The sequence below is a fragment of the Agelaius tricolor genome, unplaced genomic scaffold (assembly GCF_023055355.1).
Source record: "Agelaius tricolor isolate 1412-34295 unplaced genomic scaffold, bAgeTri1.0.p SCAF_20, whole genome shotgun sequence".
Taxonomy (NCBI): domain Eukaryota; kingdom Metazoa; phylum Chordata; class Aves; order Passeriformes; family Icteridae; genus Agelaius; species Agelaius tricolor.
In genome coordinates, this window is record NW_027269280.1 from 13,880,294 (window position 1) to 13,895,621 (window position 15,328).

Sequence of the window (15,328 nt, forward strand, 5' to 3'; positions counted from 1 at the left end):
GATTTAATTAAAAACAGTTTGAGAGGATGAAACTGCTTTAAATGGTTTTTTTTTCTAGAAAAAAAATATATTACTTCTGAAATATATTTTCAGTTGCATTTCGTTGTGGGGGCTCTAGAAATGCCTTTTTTAGATATGCAGACTCATGTGTGGTAGTCCAGCAGGGCTAGCAGACCACTTCCAGGACCCCTGGCCACTCAGCCCCAGTGACTTTCCGCTGCCACATCCCCTCCAACTTCTTCTCTGCCCTCCCTCCGTGGCTCAGCCCCCACACAGCCCTTACCAACACCCACGACACAGACGTCAGCACGCAGGACCTTCCCACTCTTCAGCACAACCTCCTTCAGCTGCAGGAGACACAAGGGGCAGGGGACACATCAGAGTTATTTTAGGGACAAAACTCCTCTGTAGCAGCAGGAAGCCAAGCTGGCAGCTCACCTCATTTGTGAAATGCAAATTGACCATAATTCCTTAGAAAAGCAGCAGGAGGTGAGTGGGATCAATGCAGTCACCCCACACACCACACTGGCACACATTTGCTCCTGGAGGCCAAATCCAGGAACATGAATTTCAGCAGATAGGAAAGAGGGGAGAGCAAAACCCCACTAGGAACGGGAATGGCAGCTCTGGGGGATGCCACAGCAGTTCCCCCCAGGGAGCCCCTGCCCACCACTTACCTTCCCCTCCTGCTCCCGCAGCTCCGACACCTCTGTCTGCATGTAGAACTTCACCCTGTTGTTCTCAAACATCTGGACAGGGGACAAGGGACAGAGCAGGGGACATCAGGGCCCTGAACCACCCTGGTCCTGATGTCCTGCTGCCCCCTACACTGCCTTGCCCACCCTGCAGGCTTGTCTCAACCTGCACTGCTAAGGAGGTCAGCATCCCCACATTCCCAACATGGCTCTAGAGGTATTCCATAGCACATGGACCATGACGGGGAAAATACAGCCCATTCTCACTGACTGCTGTCATCACAGCTTTGTCAATAAATGTGAAATAAATTAATTAGTGCAATAAGTGAAACAAGCAAAATCTGCTCTGTTATCAACCCCCACTAGATGGGAAAGCAAGGTCACCTTCATGACAGCACGGCCAACCCTCTCCCCAAAGAACTTCTTGAAGGGGACATGCTCCAGCTCCACCAGGGACACCGAGTGGGCCCTCTCTGCGAGGTAGGCGGCCACCTCCATCCCTGGGGAAGAGAAGCAGGTCCAAAGAGCCACGTTAGCCCAGCCAGCACTGCCCTGTGTCCCTGGCTGCAGATGAGGAGCAGCCTCACCCGCTCCAAATGGGGAGGCTGGAGCTGCACTCCTGGGAGAACTGGGGAGCCACCAGACCTGATCACACCAGGGGTCACACCAATTCAGGTGTTCTTAGATGTAGGTTTTAAAGACCAAAGGGAGAAACTAGCCAGGAAATTCCAAAGTGCCCTGGGAAAAACATGGAACAAGGGACCTCAGCCAAGGGAAACCTTCCTCCTACAGCTGGGACAACGTCAGCTGTAGTCTGAAAACTGCTCTTGGGAGTAGCTGTTTTCTCCCATCAGAATGGTAGAATATTGGTGCTGGGAATTGCATGGGAACCTCCACCAAGACATCTTCTGTCTGTGGGGGTTTTTTGGAAATGAATCTTTTTGATGACCTGCAGTTTGCAATTGGCCCCCTTTACCACATGCTTTTCCGTAGATCATATTGATTCAACCATGAAAACAAGTTTATCTTTTATAAAAGAAGAAAAACAAATCATTAATATCCTATAATAAATTCCCATTTATGTTTAAGTCTTGCAGGATCCACTCTTATTCTGTTAGGACCCACAATAATTTTGTTGGAACCATATCAAGCAAAAAGAGTCATCAAAGAAACAAGATTTTTCCTCCACATTTTAAAAATTCACCACACTACTAAAATGTAAAAGAGAAAAATCCCACAGGCTCCCATCCACCAACAAGCCCCTTCTGACTGAAGCCAACTCTAGACACACCAGATTTGGACTCACATGAGCACCAGTACTTGTCTCGCCATGTACTTTTCAGACTGGAACAGCAATATCTATGCCCATGCCAGCTCAGTCTCTTTGAAAAATCAATTTCTCTGGCATGGAAATGTCCTTACACACACCTGGGGCTGGAGGTTGGACTAGCCCAGGTCCAATTTCATGGGAGTGTTACCTCTAACTGGGCAAAGGACTTTACCCATCTGCAGACAGAGGTGGAGAGCTGGGACAGGGCCACGGGCCAGGCAAGCACTCACCCAGGAAGGATGCTCCCACGATCACAACATTCTTGCTCGTGGCCAGCTTCACCACACGGTTGGCATCTTCAGGCGTCCGGATGTTGAAAACGTTTTCCATCTCCTTACCTTTGCAGCTGAGGGTTTTGGGCCTGAAAAACACTGAGGGTGATACAGCTGCTTTTCTCAACTCTGTGTGGTTCAGTGCCCAGTCAGGACTGCAGACACTCCTCCCAGGGCTCCAAGAACATTCCCAAATTTCCTTTTTTCACCTTTCTCTAGGCTGGAGACATTACATGGAAAAACCCAGATGCTGGTGGCAAGTGGTGGAGCAGGGGATGCTGAGCAGCCACCCCAGACCCCATCATGGACTGGTGTACCCACAGGTCCAGGGGAGCTCCTTGCTGGGGTAGTGCAGCCAGCGCAGGATAGGCATTGCTTTACAAGCCTATGCTCAATTATTGGCATGTCACAAATTTTTTAGAAGCTTAATGGGACACAGAAAACTCACTCTAACCTCCAGCAGTACTTTGGAGCCAGATATTGAAAGTTTGATAAGGCTCTGCAGATGTAGGCTACACTCTCCATTCCCAAGGACACACTGCTGATGCTGTAGCAGCTTAACTGTGACCTCCCCAGGCACTTACTGTAGCCAATATATTTTTAAACATCTGGCCCCTGCATAACTGTCTCACATCTGGAAACAGGACAGAAGTGCCTAAATAATTTAGGTACCCTAAAAAACCCAGTGTACCTGGAGCTTGTGCATGAGGACTTTGAAATTATTGCCAAAGGTTTAATCTTCTTTTGAACCTAATTGGGTGGTTGGTGCACATGGCATTTTGGCTGTGATCCTGTACACCCTAGCACCAGCTATTCACACCTTGTGGCACTGGCTATGACTGGTGGCACTTTGGTTTCCAACGTGAGTCCCTGCTTTGGCTGATCTACAGCATTCCTTCCCCAGATGATAAATTATGCAGGGACCGTATTTCTCCTACTTCATTTTATGGCTTGATGTAAGGAACCAAGGAAGGAGAGCCAGGATGCCTCATTTTCAGCTTAAACTGCTGATTTTGACAAACCTCCAATCGAAAACAAACTGGTCCACTACTTCCAGGGCACAAGTGATAACAGCAATCTGGAGTGATGCTCAGCATGCCAGCACATCAATACCACCTTTCCCTATGGCTGGACCAGGTTCAGTCCTGAAAATTCCTATTCTGGGCCCAAGGCTCCCAAAGGGTCAGTTAGAATGGGGCAACAGCAACACCTAATTAAGGCTGCAATAGCAAAGTGTTAAACCTTAATTGCTGAAAAAGATCTTAAAGGTTGGCAGAAAATGAAAGATGGAAATTGAGAGGGATGAATTATCTGGTTGTCAGGGTTGAGTGTTATCAAGGAGTGAAAAGAAGAGCAATGTGGCAAAAATGCTCTCTAAAAGAATTAGGATACTTCCACTTTGGAGCTTTTGTTAAAGAAAATATGTTCAAGGTCCTGGTACCACCCCTGGAAGTATCCAAGGCCAGGTTAGATGGGGCTTGGGGCAACTTGGTCTAGTGGAAAGTGTTCTCTGTCCACAGCAGGGGTGGATCTGGATGAATTTTAAGATCTCTTCCAATACAAACCATCCTGGGATTCTGTGATTCTATAATACATGATGTAGATATATATGAAATAAATAGATGATGATATATAGATGTAGATACATACAGTCATTTCCAATATATTTTGTGTTCCTTAACTTTTCCATACTCAAACAAATCCAGTGTTTAAATTCACCTGCCACATTTCATCCCTTATCCCCAGGCTCCTCACATTCTCAGATAAAACAGTTTCTCTTGATCTTTGAGATGTTTGTCTGAAGCTTACGTGTTTCCCGTTGCTATCAGCAGCTTGTTGTACTCCATCTTAAACCCATCCTTGAACACAGCTATCTTGTTCTTGACATCCACAGCCGCCACCTAAAATCATTCCTAAATAACGTTAAGGGAAGAAATCCCAGATTTTCACCGAGGTCCCAGCCCCATCAACTTGTCTGTCAGGTTTTAGTCCTCCATGTCAGTTTTAGTTAGTTAGCTGGCTGCTTTTAGTTAGTCTGTTAGTTTCAGCCCCACCATGTCCACAGTTTGGCCAACCCACACCTTAAATATTCCTAGTTGCATTCTCACAAATGTCTCCCAATATAAATAAATTAATCCCAATATAAATAAAATAATGGGGAGAAATATTTAAGCCATCATTGTCTTCACTGTTTGAAGGCTGATTATCCTTATCAGATAGCACCTGGCTCCCCAGATCCACATGAGGAATGGCAGGTAACACATGATGGTCACCACAGATAGCCACATCATGGTCACACCAGAGTGCCCTTCCTCCCACAGGAGCATTGTGTTTTGAACACAGGAGCTGTGTTTTGAACAAGCACAGGCAACCTGCACTCCTGGGAAAAAGAGGGGGGCTGGGGGAGACCCAACATTCATACAGTTGCATCCAGTGAGCCAAGAACAGAGACAGTGGCCACATTCCCTAAATACAGCCTTTGCATACTAGCACTTTCCTTCAGGCACACACAGGACTCTCCTTACCTGCATTTCAGTCAGGACTTCAATGTCATAGGTGCAGAAGAACTCCTTGGGGCGCAGGGCAATCTGCTCAGGGTGGGAATCCATTGACTGCAAAAAAAGCCATTTTTCTGTCAGCTGCTGTGGATTGAACAGGTGAGTGGAGAACTGGCTGCTACCAGCACAAGTCAGCACTTGCTGCATGGGTTAAGGGAATGGTTCTACAGGGCTGGAATGAAAGCCTGTTCAAGTAGGAGTTGTCACAAGAGGCTGGCCTTGGCTCTGGTGCCTTCTCTGCTGGTTTGGCATGGGGCTGGTGCTGAGCAGCTAAGGCAAGATCACAGCAAGTGCTTCAGAGTGTCAGCAGACATAACTGCAACCCCTCCCAGTACACACAGGTTCATAGGAGCAAGAGAAAAGACTCATTTTACAACACAGGTGGTGAGGCCCTGGAACAGGTTGCCCAGAGAAGCTGTGGCTGCCACATCCCTGAAAGTGCTGGACTAGAGCAAAACCTGGTCTAGTAAAAGGAGTAAAAACCACAGCAGGGGGAGTGGCACAGGATGACCTTTAGAAGTCCCTTCCAACTCAAACCATTCTATGAGTATTTGGAAAACAGCCAGTTACCAGGGCAAATGGAAGCTAGAAGAGCAATAAGAACAAACAGCATTAACACACAAGGATTCACTTTCAAAAGCACCCAAGTTATGCTGCACAAGTTCCATCCAACGCTGAAGCAAGCGGGTGGGGCCCATATCTGCACATCTTCAGCTGCAAGATAAAGGTTCATGCTTTTACCAGCCTTCCCTGGTCACTGCAGTGAGATGTACATCTTTACACACAGTGCTGAGCCCGAGCTCATCTGTCCTCCTGACTCTGTGGACACAAGCTCAGACTCAGGCTGAGAACAAGCTGAGCATCAAGTGACCAAGTTGGGTATGCAGGGTGCTCCCTGCTCGTGTGTCCCTCACTGCCTGCAGCGTAGCAGGAAGAGGCAGGGATGCCATGGTCAAGCCCTGCTACAGATCACACAGTGCCAGCAGCAGCATCTACTCATGCCACACAGGGATGGTGTTTGGGTTTGACCCAGGAGCAACAGGGCATGCAGGAATCAAGAGCTTTCCTATTCGCCCATGGAGATGGATGTGCAAGATCCTTCTCCCTGGAGGTGGCCTGGTCAGGGGCTGGAACAAGCCCTCACTCTGACTTCAGACAACGCTCTGCTCAGGAGAGACTGGTGTCACACGACTTGAGGCAGGGGCAGGGTCATACAGGTTTTACTGCAAATTCTTTGAATACTCCACATTTACAGAGAGAAACACCTGACCCCTCTGTGACAGTGTGCAGGAAGGGCAAAGCACAACAGTACACAACCACCATGCCTTTTGCTGCTGCTTGGTGCTCTGGGGACAGTAACAGAGATGTGGCAACACACAGGTCATGGTCCAAAGAAGACAAAGGGAAACAGCTCAGCAGGACCTGGGGACAGACTGATAACAGGCTTTCAGCAGGGCAGAGGAAGGGCACTGCTGCAGTTTCAGGGAGAAAGAGCTCTGCTGCTTACAGAGCTAGCAGTGGTACTCCTCCACTAGCTTGTACAGGTGTAGTCCCACACACAATAGGATTAAGAAAAATTCCATTTTTCCTACCCTCTTCCCAAAAATTCTGCCTTCTCTTCCATGGGCTTTGTGTACCTTTCAAAAGCAACTACAGCCAAAGGTGTTCAGTGGAGGATTTAACAAACCATGTACAACATCTCTGCCATGTGTAATGTTCTTACTATTTAACAGCGAGAAGAAGAGCCAGTCTAAGGCTCATACATGGGGATGAGTGTTTGGAAGAGCTGTCTGGCTGGGACAGGGACTCTCAGATTCTCCAAGCTGCTCAGCACAACCCCTGTGATGCTTGGATGCAGGTAGCAGGCAGCTGCTCTTCACTCCAGGCAGGACTTGCAGAAGCACAGAAATGGCCTGAATGCTCCCAAAAAGTCATGTGCATGTTTGCCTGTCTTTGAAAATCACTTTTTTTGGGTGCTGGAAGATGGTATGATTGTAGTAGTCCCCGTGGGTAAGGTAAGCATTCCTGCCATGAGGATGAACACATAGTTCACCTTATGTTATCTTCAGGCTCCAAGGTCAAATGCTGCTGTCCAACTTGAGCTGCTGTCTGACATCAAAGAAGGTTCAGGAATCAGCAGCAAAAAAATCTGATTAAAGACCATCCTGCGTCTATAAACTGGAATGCAAAATGGGATGTTTATCAGAAAAAGCAACCTTTGCACTTCCATCAAGTTATCAAGCTGTGATGACAGCTGAGAATCATCGTAATTACAGCACAGAGCATCCCTGGGCAGCAAGAAACAGACACTAATAAAAACTCTGGTAGACAACACCATTTTTCCACATGCTCCATTTCATTGCCTTAAATATTTTTGATCCAGAAACACTTTAAGAAGACCCATCCAGGTACAAGCTGGATAAGAGAGCTACCATTTCATCCATAGAATCATGGAATGGTTTGGGTCGCAAGGGACTAAAGGCTCATCTCATTTCAATTTGCAGGGATACCTTCCACTAGACCAGATTGCTGCAAGCCCCAATGTCCAACCTGGCCTTGGACACTTCCAGGGATCCGGAGGCAGCCACAGCTGCTCTGGGCAACCTGTGCCAGGGCCTCACCACCCACACAAGGAAGAATACCTTTGTTTTTCTGCTGGAGTAATCTTAATTCAGTTTGAACAACTCCTTTTTGTGTTTCATATTTCATTCAAGGGAAACAGAGACAAGAAGATTAATGAAACAGAACCTTGCAGCTGCAATGAATAATAGCGGGGAAAGGCCCTAGAGCAAATTTTAAAATTGGGGAGCAAATTTTAAAACTTGGGAACTGTGGCATACCCAGAGTGATACAAACCTTACTGAGCTTTGGTCTGTCATAGGGCAAGTGTCTGTCCATGGTGCACATCACAATCCGGTCAGAGAAACCCTCCTGGCGCAAGGTCTCTGCACAGACCAGCCCAGCTGCCCCTAAGGGAGAAGGAGACCAGTGACAGCCATGTGTATGTGGCCCTGGGAGGTCTGCACTGCTAAACCCACTGGGGCTGACTCCAAAACCACAACCTCCAGCAGCCCTGGCCTCACCTCACAACCTCTCCTAACTCAAACAGCTCACACAGGAAGCCAGTTGGAGCAGATGCATGAGGCAGCAGAAGGGATGCTCTGTCTATGGACCATGACATTAATCCTCTTGTCTATCCCTAAACTGTCACAAACACACAAAGAGCACACCTGAGGAGTGTTGCTAAAGCCTACAAACTCTGACAAACTCCAGGCCATAAGCAGCCACTTAGAACCTTAGACTTCTCTAGTCAGAGAAGGGCCTGCTCCTGGTGAATTTATGTCCAAGCATGGAGAGTAGGAAGTCCTCCCTCCTCCACGGCCAAGGTGTTGGTTGTGTGACTCACTGCAGACCATTTTCCATCTATTTCTTTAAGGGTTTTTTTGTTCACTTGTTTCAATCACAGAAAAAAACTCATTAAATCAAACAAAAAGCTGCCTTGGGAGCTCAGGTGAGAAGTCCGGAGTCTCTTCTCAGCCAAGGAAGCCTCACTCCATGATAAGTGTTTTTAGGGCCACAAATTCTGTAACACCACTGAGAGAAGATGGACCTGGACCATATGGTTTGGTCCATCAACAAGACACTCCCACTGATGGAGCTGGGGGACAGTGGAAGAAGGGACAGGCAGGTGGACATCCTGTGGATGCTGCCAGGAGCATCCTGAGCCAGAGCTGGCACTGTGCTGATGTCAGGATGACCCTCACATGAGCAAGGAACTGCAGTCAATTGCTCTCAGCTCTGCTGGGCATGGCTGGACTGGCAGTCTTTCCCCAATACTTCCCCACAAAGCCAGCTTTGAAATCTCCTTTGGTGTCCACCAGAATAGACTCTGGTCTTTAAGAGACCTGTAAATTTATCTGGTAAAGCCTGAGAAAGTTTCCTCAGCAATGGCTGATGTTGTCTGTGGAGCGACCTTGTTGAGGATTGTGATAACTGTCCAGACCTGCCGCACACCAGGACATTCCAGCTGACCTCAGGGAGCAGTATGTCCCACCCTGGCATTCAATCAACAATCAGCAAGGGCACAAAGAAAGGAAAAATGTCACCCAGCAACATGGGAAAAGCCAGTCAAGCTGGTTTTCCCCTCCGCTCAGACTGTGAGATGCACCTTAGATGATCCCAATTTGATGGTCCAATATCCAGCTTGGATCTGGTGACCTCAAGATTCAAGTAAGAACAACCCATGTGCGAGGAGCAGATGTTTCCTCACAGACCCAGGAACAGAAGCTCCCGTCCTCCTCCCACCCTCCATTTCACCCCAACACGGCCCAGCCTTGGCATCCAACCCATTTCAGAAACTTGGTAGAGATGCTTCACCTCATCCATTAGGCTTTCCACAAAAATGGCAACACACAAATGGAGCTGGGACAAGGGGAGGGGAAGGGAAGGGAAGGGAAGGGAAGGGAAGGGAAGGGAAGGGAAGGGAAGGGAAGGGAAGGGAAGGGAAGGGAAGGGAAGGGAAGGGAAGGGAAGGGAAGGGAAGGGAAGGGAAGGGAAGGGAAGGGAAGGGAAGGGAAGGGAAGGGAAGGGAAGGGAAGGGAAGGGAAGGGAAGGGAAGGGAAGGGAAGGGAAGGGAAGGGAAGGGAAGGGAAGGGAAGGGGACAACTTGGCAGCTTTGCTGGTTTTGGCAATCTATTTTTGGGATCTGACATTTGCTGGCAAGGTTGAAGAACTTTTATCTTCAGAGAAGCATCTTGAGGTGAGAACTTTGGAGGTGCAATGGGATGAGATGGTGATGTGCAAGGTCCAAGAGAGAAAGGTGTATCGACACCACAGGGACCTGAAAAGACTTCATCTCATCATCTGTGGAAATCAGGGGTTGCTAATGTAACTGGGAAGGGAGTAACAGGAAGGGGATTCAGGATTCACTCCAAAGCATGGCAACAGGGAACTGTAAAGCTCCACAGACTGGACCACAGAGCATCTTTGGATCATTAGCATGTAGTACAAAAAAGTTCAGGATGACTTTCTGGTGTGACCCTTTGCAGAGGGAGGAATGCAAGAGGGGTGACGGGTAGAGGGTGCAGGGCACACAGACACCCCCTCCGTGCATCCCTGCCTGGGAGGGGACACACAGTGACCCCAGCATGTGCCACCCTTACCTGCACCAATGATCAGCACATTGGTGCTGCTCAGGTTGTAGTTGCTCAAGGAGATGCACTTTGCCATCATCTTTGTCCTCCTCTGTGTCTGAAGAGCCTGTGTCACCACCAAAAAAAAAGAAGAAAAGCAACTATCTTTACTCAGTGTTACCCTGGGCAGGCAGGCAGGGGTGGGGACAACTGTAGCAGTGTCATAAACCAGCTTGGATAGGAAGGGAACAACAACACCCTTGTACTGAACAAGGACTACAAACTCCTGCTCATCCAAATACCATTCCAATGTCCAGTGCACTGCCCCTTACAAGGTACAAGAGTAAAACAAATCCATAATCTTCTGCAAAGGCATGCGACTACTCAGAGCTGGGGTGGTGGTGGGGCAATAGAAAAAGCAGGTGTCCTTGTGCAATTCTGCACCAAAGGTGAGACAAAAATGAAAAAAAAACTCTTTCAGGAATTTTATCCTGAACCTGAGCAGAGCTTGTGCACCTGATATCCAAAGCTGAGGGACTTGTCCAATCCACCAGAGCACAGGCATGGACCTGTGCCAGTGCAGCCCTGCTGCACAGACCCCCTGTTCCCAGGCATTAGAGGCCAAAATCTGTTCCTGATAGAGCAAATAGACTCAGTTTCCCCTCATCACATCCCCAAATCAGCTGGAGTTGAAGTGCTGCTGTTCAGGTGACATCTCTGGATCTAACCCAAGTGCTCTAGGGGCCCACTGGGGCTCTGAGCCACTGGATTTGCACATGTGGACATACAACCATGCATCAAAAGAAGGCTTTTCATGGAAAGAAAGATGGCAGTGGCCTGAATGGGCTTCATTATGCATTCCATCAGGGCGGGAGAGCCCTTTCTACCCCTGCATCAGGTTCCTCTCCAGCAGGAGCTGAGGTGTGGGGTCAGGAGGAAGCACAAGTGGCCTCTGCCATCACCATGCCAAAAGGCTGGAAGGTGGAAGAGGCCTCTTCCGATGGGCCTGCTAAATTAAAAATTGCTCTGAGCTTAAGGAAACATAGGACAAGTGCAGGATAAACACCTGTAAGGCCTGAGAATGTGGACAGCCCAGGCCAGGTGTCCAGCAGCTGCAGGGAGGCTGGGTGCAAGGGGGACCCAACATCTCTGCCCTGCTCCACTTGTACCTCCATATAAACTGGATACTCACACATCACTCTGCCCAGGCCAGAGGATCAAAGAGAAGCATTTCCCCCCACCGCCATGCACATACAGCAAAAAATGAAAACATTTGTCTTGATTTTTGGATGTCAGTGGCCCCTCACCTGCTTGCTTGCTCGGATGTATACCTTCTCCTTCTCAATCTTCACCTGAGGGTGACAGAACAGTGCTGGTTTGCAGAGCAGCAAGGGTTCTCTCTGGGCAACAGCTAAGGAGCAAGGGGTGATGGCACGAGGTCACCTGTAGGAGCAGCTCAGACCATGGCAGGGCTCATCCCAGCTCGAGGCTGTGGGATCTCCTGCCTCGGATCAACCCCACACCGACATTCAGTGTGCAATCTGATCCCTACCCAAATCTTACACATGGTTTCTCATTCCCACCTCCCTCCTACTCCAGAGATCTCCCAGACCGGGCACTCCCAGGTTCCCAGGAGGTACCTGATGCCTGTGGGTGGGTGCAAGGGAGCTTCAGGGGGGAAGGAGCTGCCCTCCACTGGTGACACCAGCACATCCTTGGAAAATATTTGCTCCATGCTATACAGAACATTGCTTATCCCAATTAAAAGAGTCATTTTGTGGGTGACACGGAACTGAGTGGTGTGGTTGATGCTCTAGAGGGAAGGGATCCATGCAGAGGAATGTGGCCAGGCTGGAGAAGTGATTCCCACGTGGGAATCTTATAAGGTTTCAATAAGGGAAAATGCAAGCTGCTGCAGCTGGATGTGAGCAATTTGCCTTACCTGTCCAGACTGAGGGATGCAGGAATTGAGAGCAGCCCTGAGGCAGACTGGGATTGTTCACATGGAGAACAGAGGCCTAAAGGGGCTCCAAGAGAGCAGGAGAAGGACTTTGGACAAGGGGCTGCAGTGACAGCACAAGGGGGAATGTCTCCCACTGCCAGAGGGCAGGGATGGATGGGATATTGGGAAGGAATTGTTCCCTGGGAGGGTGGGGAAGCCCTGGCACAGGGTGCCCAGAGAAGCTGTGGTTGCCCCACTCCTGGAAGTGTTGCAGACCAGGTTGTGGGCTTGGAGCAACCTGGGATAGTGGAAAGTGTCCAAGGGGTGGAATGAGGTAAGCCTTAAGGTCCCTTCCAACCCAGACCATTCCATGATCCTATGGTTTCCTCTGCTGCACGGACAAGGATCTCACCTGGAACCTGGGTAAACTATCCAAGCCGGGAAAGTCCTCAATGTCACCTGTGCCAATGTTGAAGCAAGCTCCATGCCAGGGACAGCGGACTCTTCCTTTGGACAAAACCCCTGCAGGGAACATGACAGAGCAGGGTTGGTGCTGCCCTGCAGCTGCCTCCCATCCTGTGAGATGCACCTCTCCTACAGGACACATGATAGCTGATGCGAAACTGGATGGGCAACAGTGGAGTTTTCTCAACATGCACACTGGGCATGTTTGGGACCAGCTGGGATCCCCTATGAGCAATTCCTTCTAAAATGCCTTGGATGGCAGGGTCCTCCAGTACCTCTGGGCACAGTTCCAAAGCTGTTTACTCTGGGATATAACTTCACTCTCCAGCCAGGATGGGGCTGCCATCCCCAGAGTCTCATGGTCATTTTTAAAAGTCCCACTATTACCCAGAACAAGTGGTGCCGCAAGCAGAGCATCACTGATTTAGAGTACACATGTTTCAGAGCAGACCCTGGCACAGCAAGGCACCTGCACTCACTGGGAAGCATAGGCATGCCCAAAGCCATGTGTACATTTCTCTAGGTGTTGGTTCAGAGGCTGCTACCTTGGATTTCAGCTTTCCCTGCTACAGTGCCAGGGCAGGGAATAGGCCACCATGTGGCCATGGACTGGTCCTGAGCTTGTGTCTCTGCTTGCTGAGGCACAGCAGTGACACATCACCACCATGGGTGGGGCACAGGGGCAGCCCCCTTGCACCTACAGCTGCAGCAAATCCCCAGAGAGATCCCTGTGTGACAGCCAGTCTGAGGAATGCACCACAAGTCTCTGAAAGGGTGGTGAGCTCTCACCTCCAGGGCAGCGTGGGGCTCCTCTGCCCTGCTTAGCAAGAGGCTCATCCCAGGGTGGGGGGGCTGAGAGCATGGCTGCTACACCCAGCACAGCTGCTGGGCCAGCAATGCCCAGAAGACACTCAGTGTCTTCCCCAGGATCACACCTCTAGCAAAGCGCCCTCCCACCCCCAGTTTTGGTGATGTATGTCAGTACACAGACTGCTGCCATTGCTTAGGCTCGGGGCAGGGACCTGCCTGAAGCCTGTGCTGAGAAAGTGCCAGGATGCATATTTTTAGATGCCAAGATGGGAAACCATTCCACTTCATCCCACTTCAGTCAATAACATGAGCAATGCTCTTTTTGCTACTGAAAGGATCCCATCAGCCCAAAGAGTGTCCTCTTTCCCCTCAACGAGAAGAAGCCCCAGCCCTGTGATCAGCAGTGGCAGATGCAAACCAGAGCTGGCAAAGTGCTCTGGGGAGTTTTGTGTAACTCCAGCTTGTTCCCATGCCTTCCCCAGCCAGAAGATGCCCCGGTGATGCTGAGTGTGCAGTGCAGCGCTGCTGCATGCTGGGCAGCACAGCCAGGGGGCTGTCCTTTGTCCTGTGATGCCCTTGGTTGCTCTCCAGGACATGATGCAGACTGACCTTTGACCAGAGGAGCCCCATAGTGGGGACACTTGTGTCCCACGGCGTGGAACTCCCCGCTCTCCTTGATGAGCAGAGCCTTCCCGCAGCCCAGGTCCACTTCCCGCATCCTGGACAGGAGGAATATGGAAACAGATGGCAGAGCATCCCCCTCACAGCTGATGCCACCACTCCACCCTACAATCCAGCCCTAGTCCCACCAGGCTCCCCTCTTCCTTCAACCTGCTCATTACTGGCTTCAGGTGATTACAGATATAGGTCATTCCTTGTCACCAAGCCAGCTTTGGAGGTGGCTCTGCTGAACAGACTGGGGCACATCCAAGCTGGGCCATTCAGTGGCAGCATCTAATTTGTCCATCATTGTGCCAAGAGGCAGCTCAAAACACCTCCCCACCTGCTGGGGGAGCTGGTAGTGTCAGCAAGAAACCAAACTGGTTTTACTGTGACATCAGCTCCCCTCCTGGCCCAGCAGCTCAGCAGGCCCCTGCCAGGCTTGTGTTTGTTTTTCAAACCAAACACAATATCTCCCAGAGCTGAAAACAAGGAGAGGTGACTCTGAACTTTGGGGTCTACCTCCCACACCTCAGGGTTTTTGCTCTGGTCCTGGCCAGTCCCAGGGTCACTTTTCCTGATAAATCCCTCAGGACAGCAGACATCTGTATGTGACCTTCTTGATGTTCTCCTCAGCTGCTTTTGCAGAGTGGAGCTCACACAGTGACCTCCTACCAGCACCACGTTCCTGGCCCCAGCTCTGCTGGGTTCAGCTCTGCTCTGCAGAGGAGCCAGCAAACCTTCAAGCCATTCCTATGGAGGGGTTCAGGTTCTCTTTGAAATCTCACAGTTGCTCACAGAACAAGGAGGAACATTCTTAAATAAAAAGGGATCAGTTTAGACTACATATAAGAAAGAAGCTTTTATAATGTGAGTAGCAGGATGCTCTGCCTGGAATAGGGTAAGACAAATCAAACAACACCCAGTTTTGCAAAGCTGTCAGTGGTGAACTGAGAGGGGGTGTCACACTGCTTTTGGTCTTGAATTATGCTAAATCCAGTCTGACTCATCAACCCCAAAGTTAAACATTCTGATAGCAAGAGGAAGATGGGGCAGATACGGTAAATTATCCTTACCTAAAAATGCTAAGCTGGAACAGCTGGCCTGCAGATATCTGACTGACAATCACTTTTTACTCTAAAAGTCCTGCCCCTTACAAATAGCAGGTTCTTCTAACATATCCCTTCTTGGAGTGTGTGTGGAGATTCCTCCCTGGGGTGGGGACACCCTTCAAGGTCACTCCTCAAGAGTGAGCAAAGGAGATTTGCCCACGCTCGTTGGTCTGGGTGAGTGACATCAGTCTCTATTTCATAATCATGGGGTTTTCCAGCTTTAATAAAATTACTTTCATATACTCTGTTCTACTCTACTATTAGTTTTAGCTTTTATCCTGTATAGTACATAAGATTAAGATCTTTTTGTCTAATCATTTATCATAATAAATAATTTCTTTTTATACAAATA

General features: G+C 49.3%; 1 protein-coding gene across 4 annotated transcripts in view; it reads right to left on the reverse strand.

Annotated features, from left to right (window-relative positions):
• AIFM3 (AIF family member 3) overlaps nt 1-15,328 on the reverse strand; it is a 55,847-nt gene that overhangs the window by 10,110 nt on the left and 30,409 nt on the right. For all 4 annotated transcript variants that reach the window (XM_071445823.1, XM_071445822.1, XM_071445821.1 and 1 more), the window contains exons 4-14: nt 13,814-13,923; nt 12,342-12,451; nt 11,295-11,339; nt 10,018-10,114; nt 7,712-7,824; nt 4,823-4,909; nt 4,107-4,198; nt 2,256-2,386; nt 1,080-1,195; nt 678-749; nt 284-347 (exon numbers count right to left, since the gene is read on the reverse strand). In XM_071445823.1, coding sequence (XP_071301924.1) covers nt 284-347; nt 678-749; nt 1,080-1,195; nt 2,256-2,386; nt 4,107-4,198; nt 4,823-4,909; nt 7,712-7,824; nt 10,018-10,114; nt 11,295-11,339; nt 12,342-12,451; nt 13,814-13,923 — 1,037 coding nt within the window. The remainder of the gene's footprint in view (nt 1-283; nt 348-677; nt 750-1,079; nt 1,196-2,255; nt 2,387-4,106; nt 4,199-4,822; nt 4,910-7,711; nt 7,825-10,017; nt 10,115-11,294; nt 11,340-12,341; nt 12,452-13,813; nt 13,924-15,328) is intronic.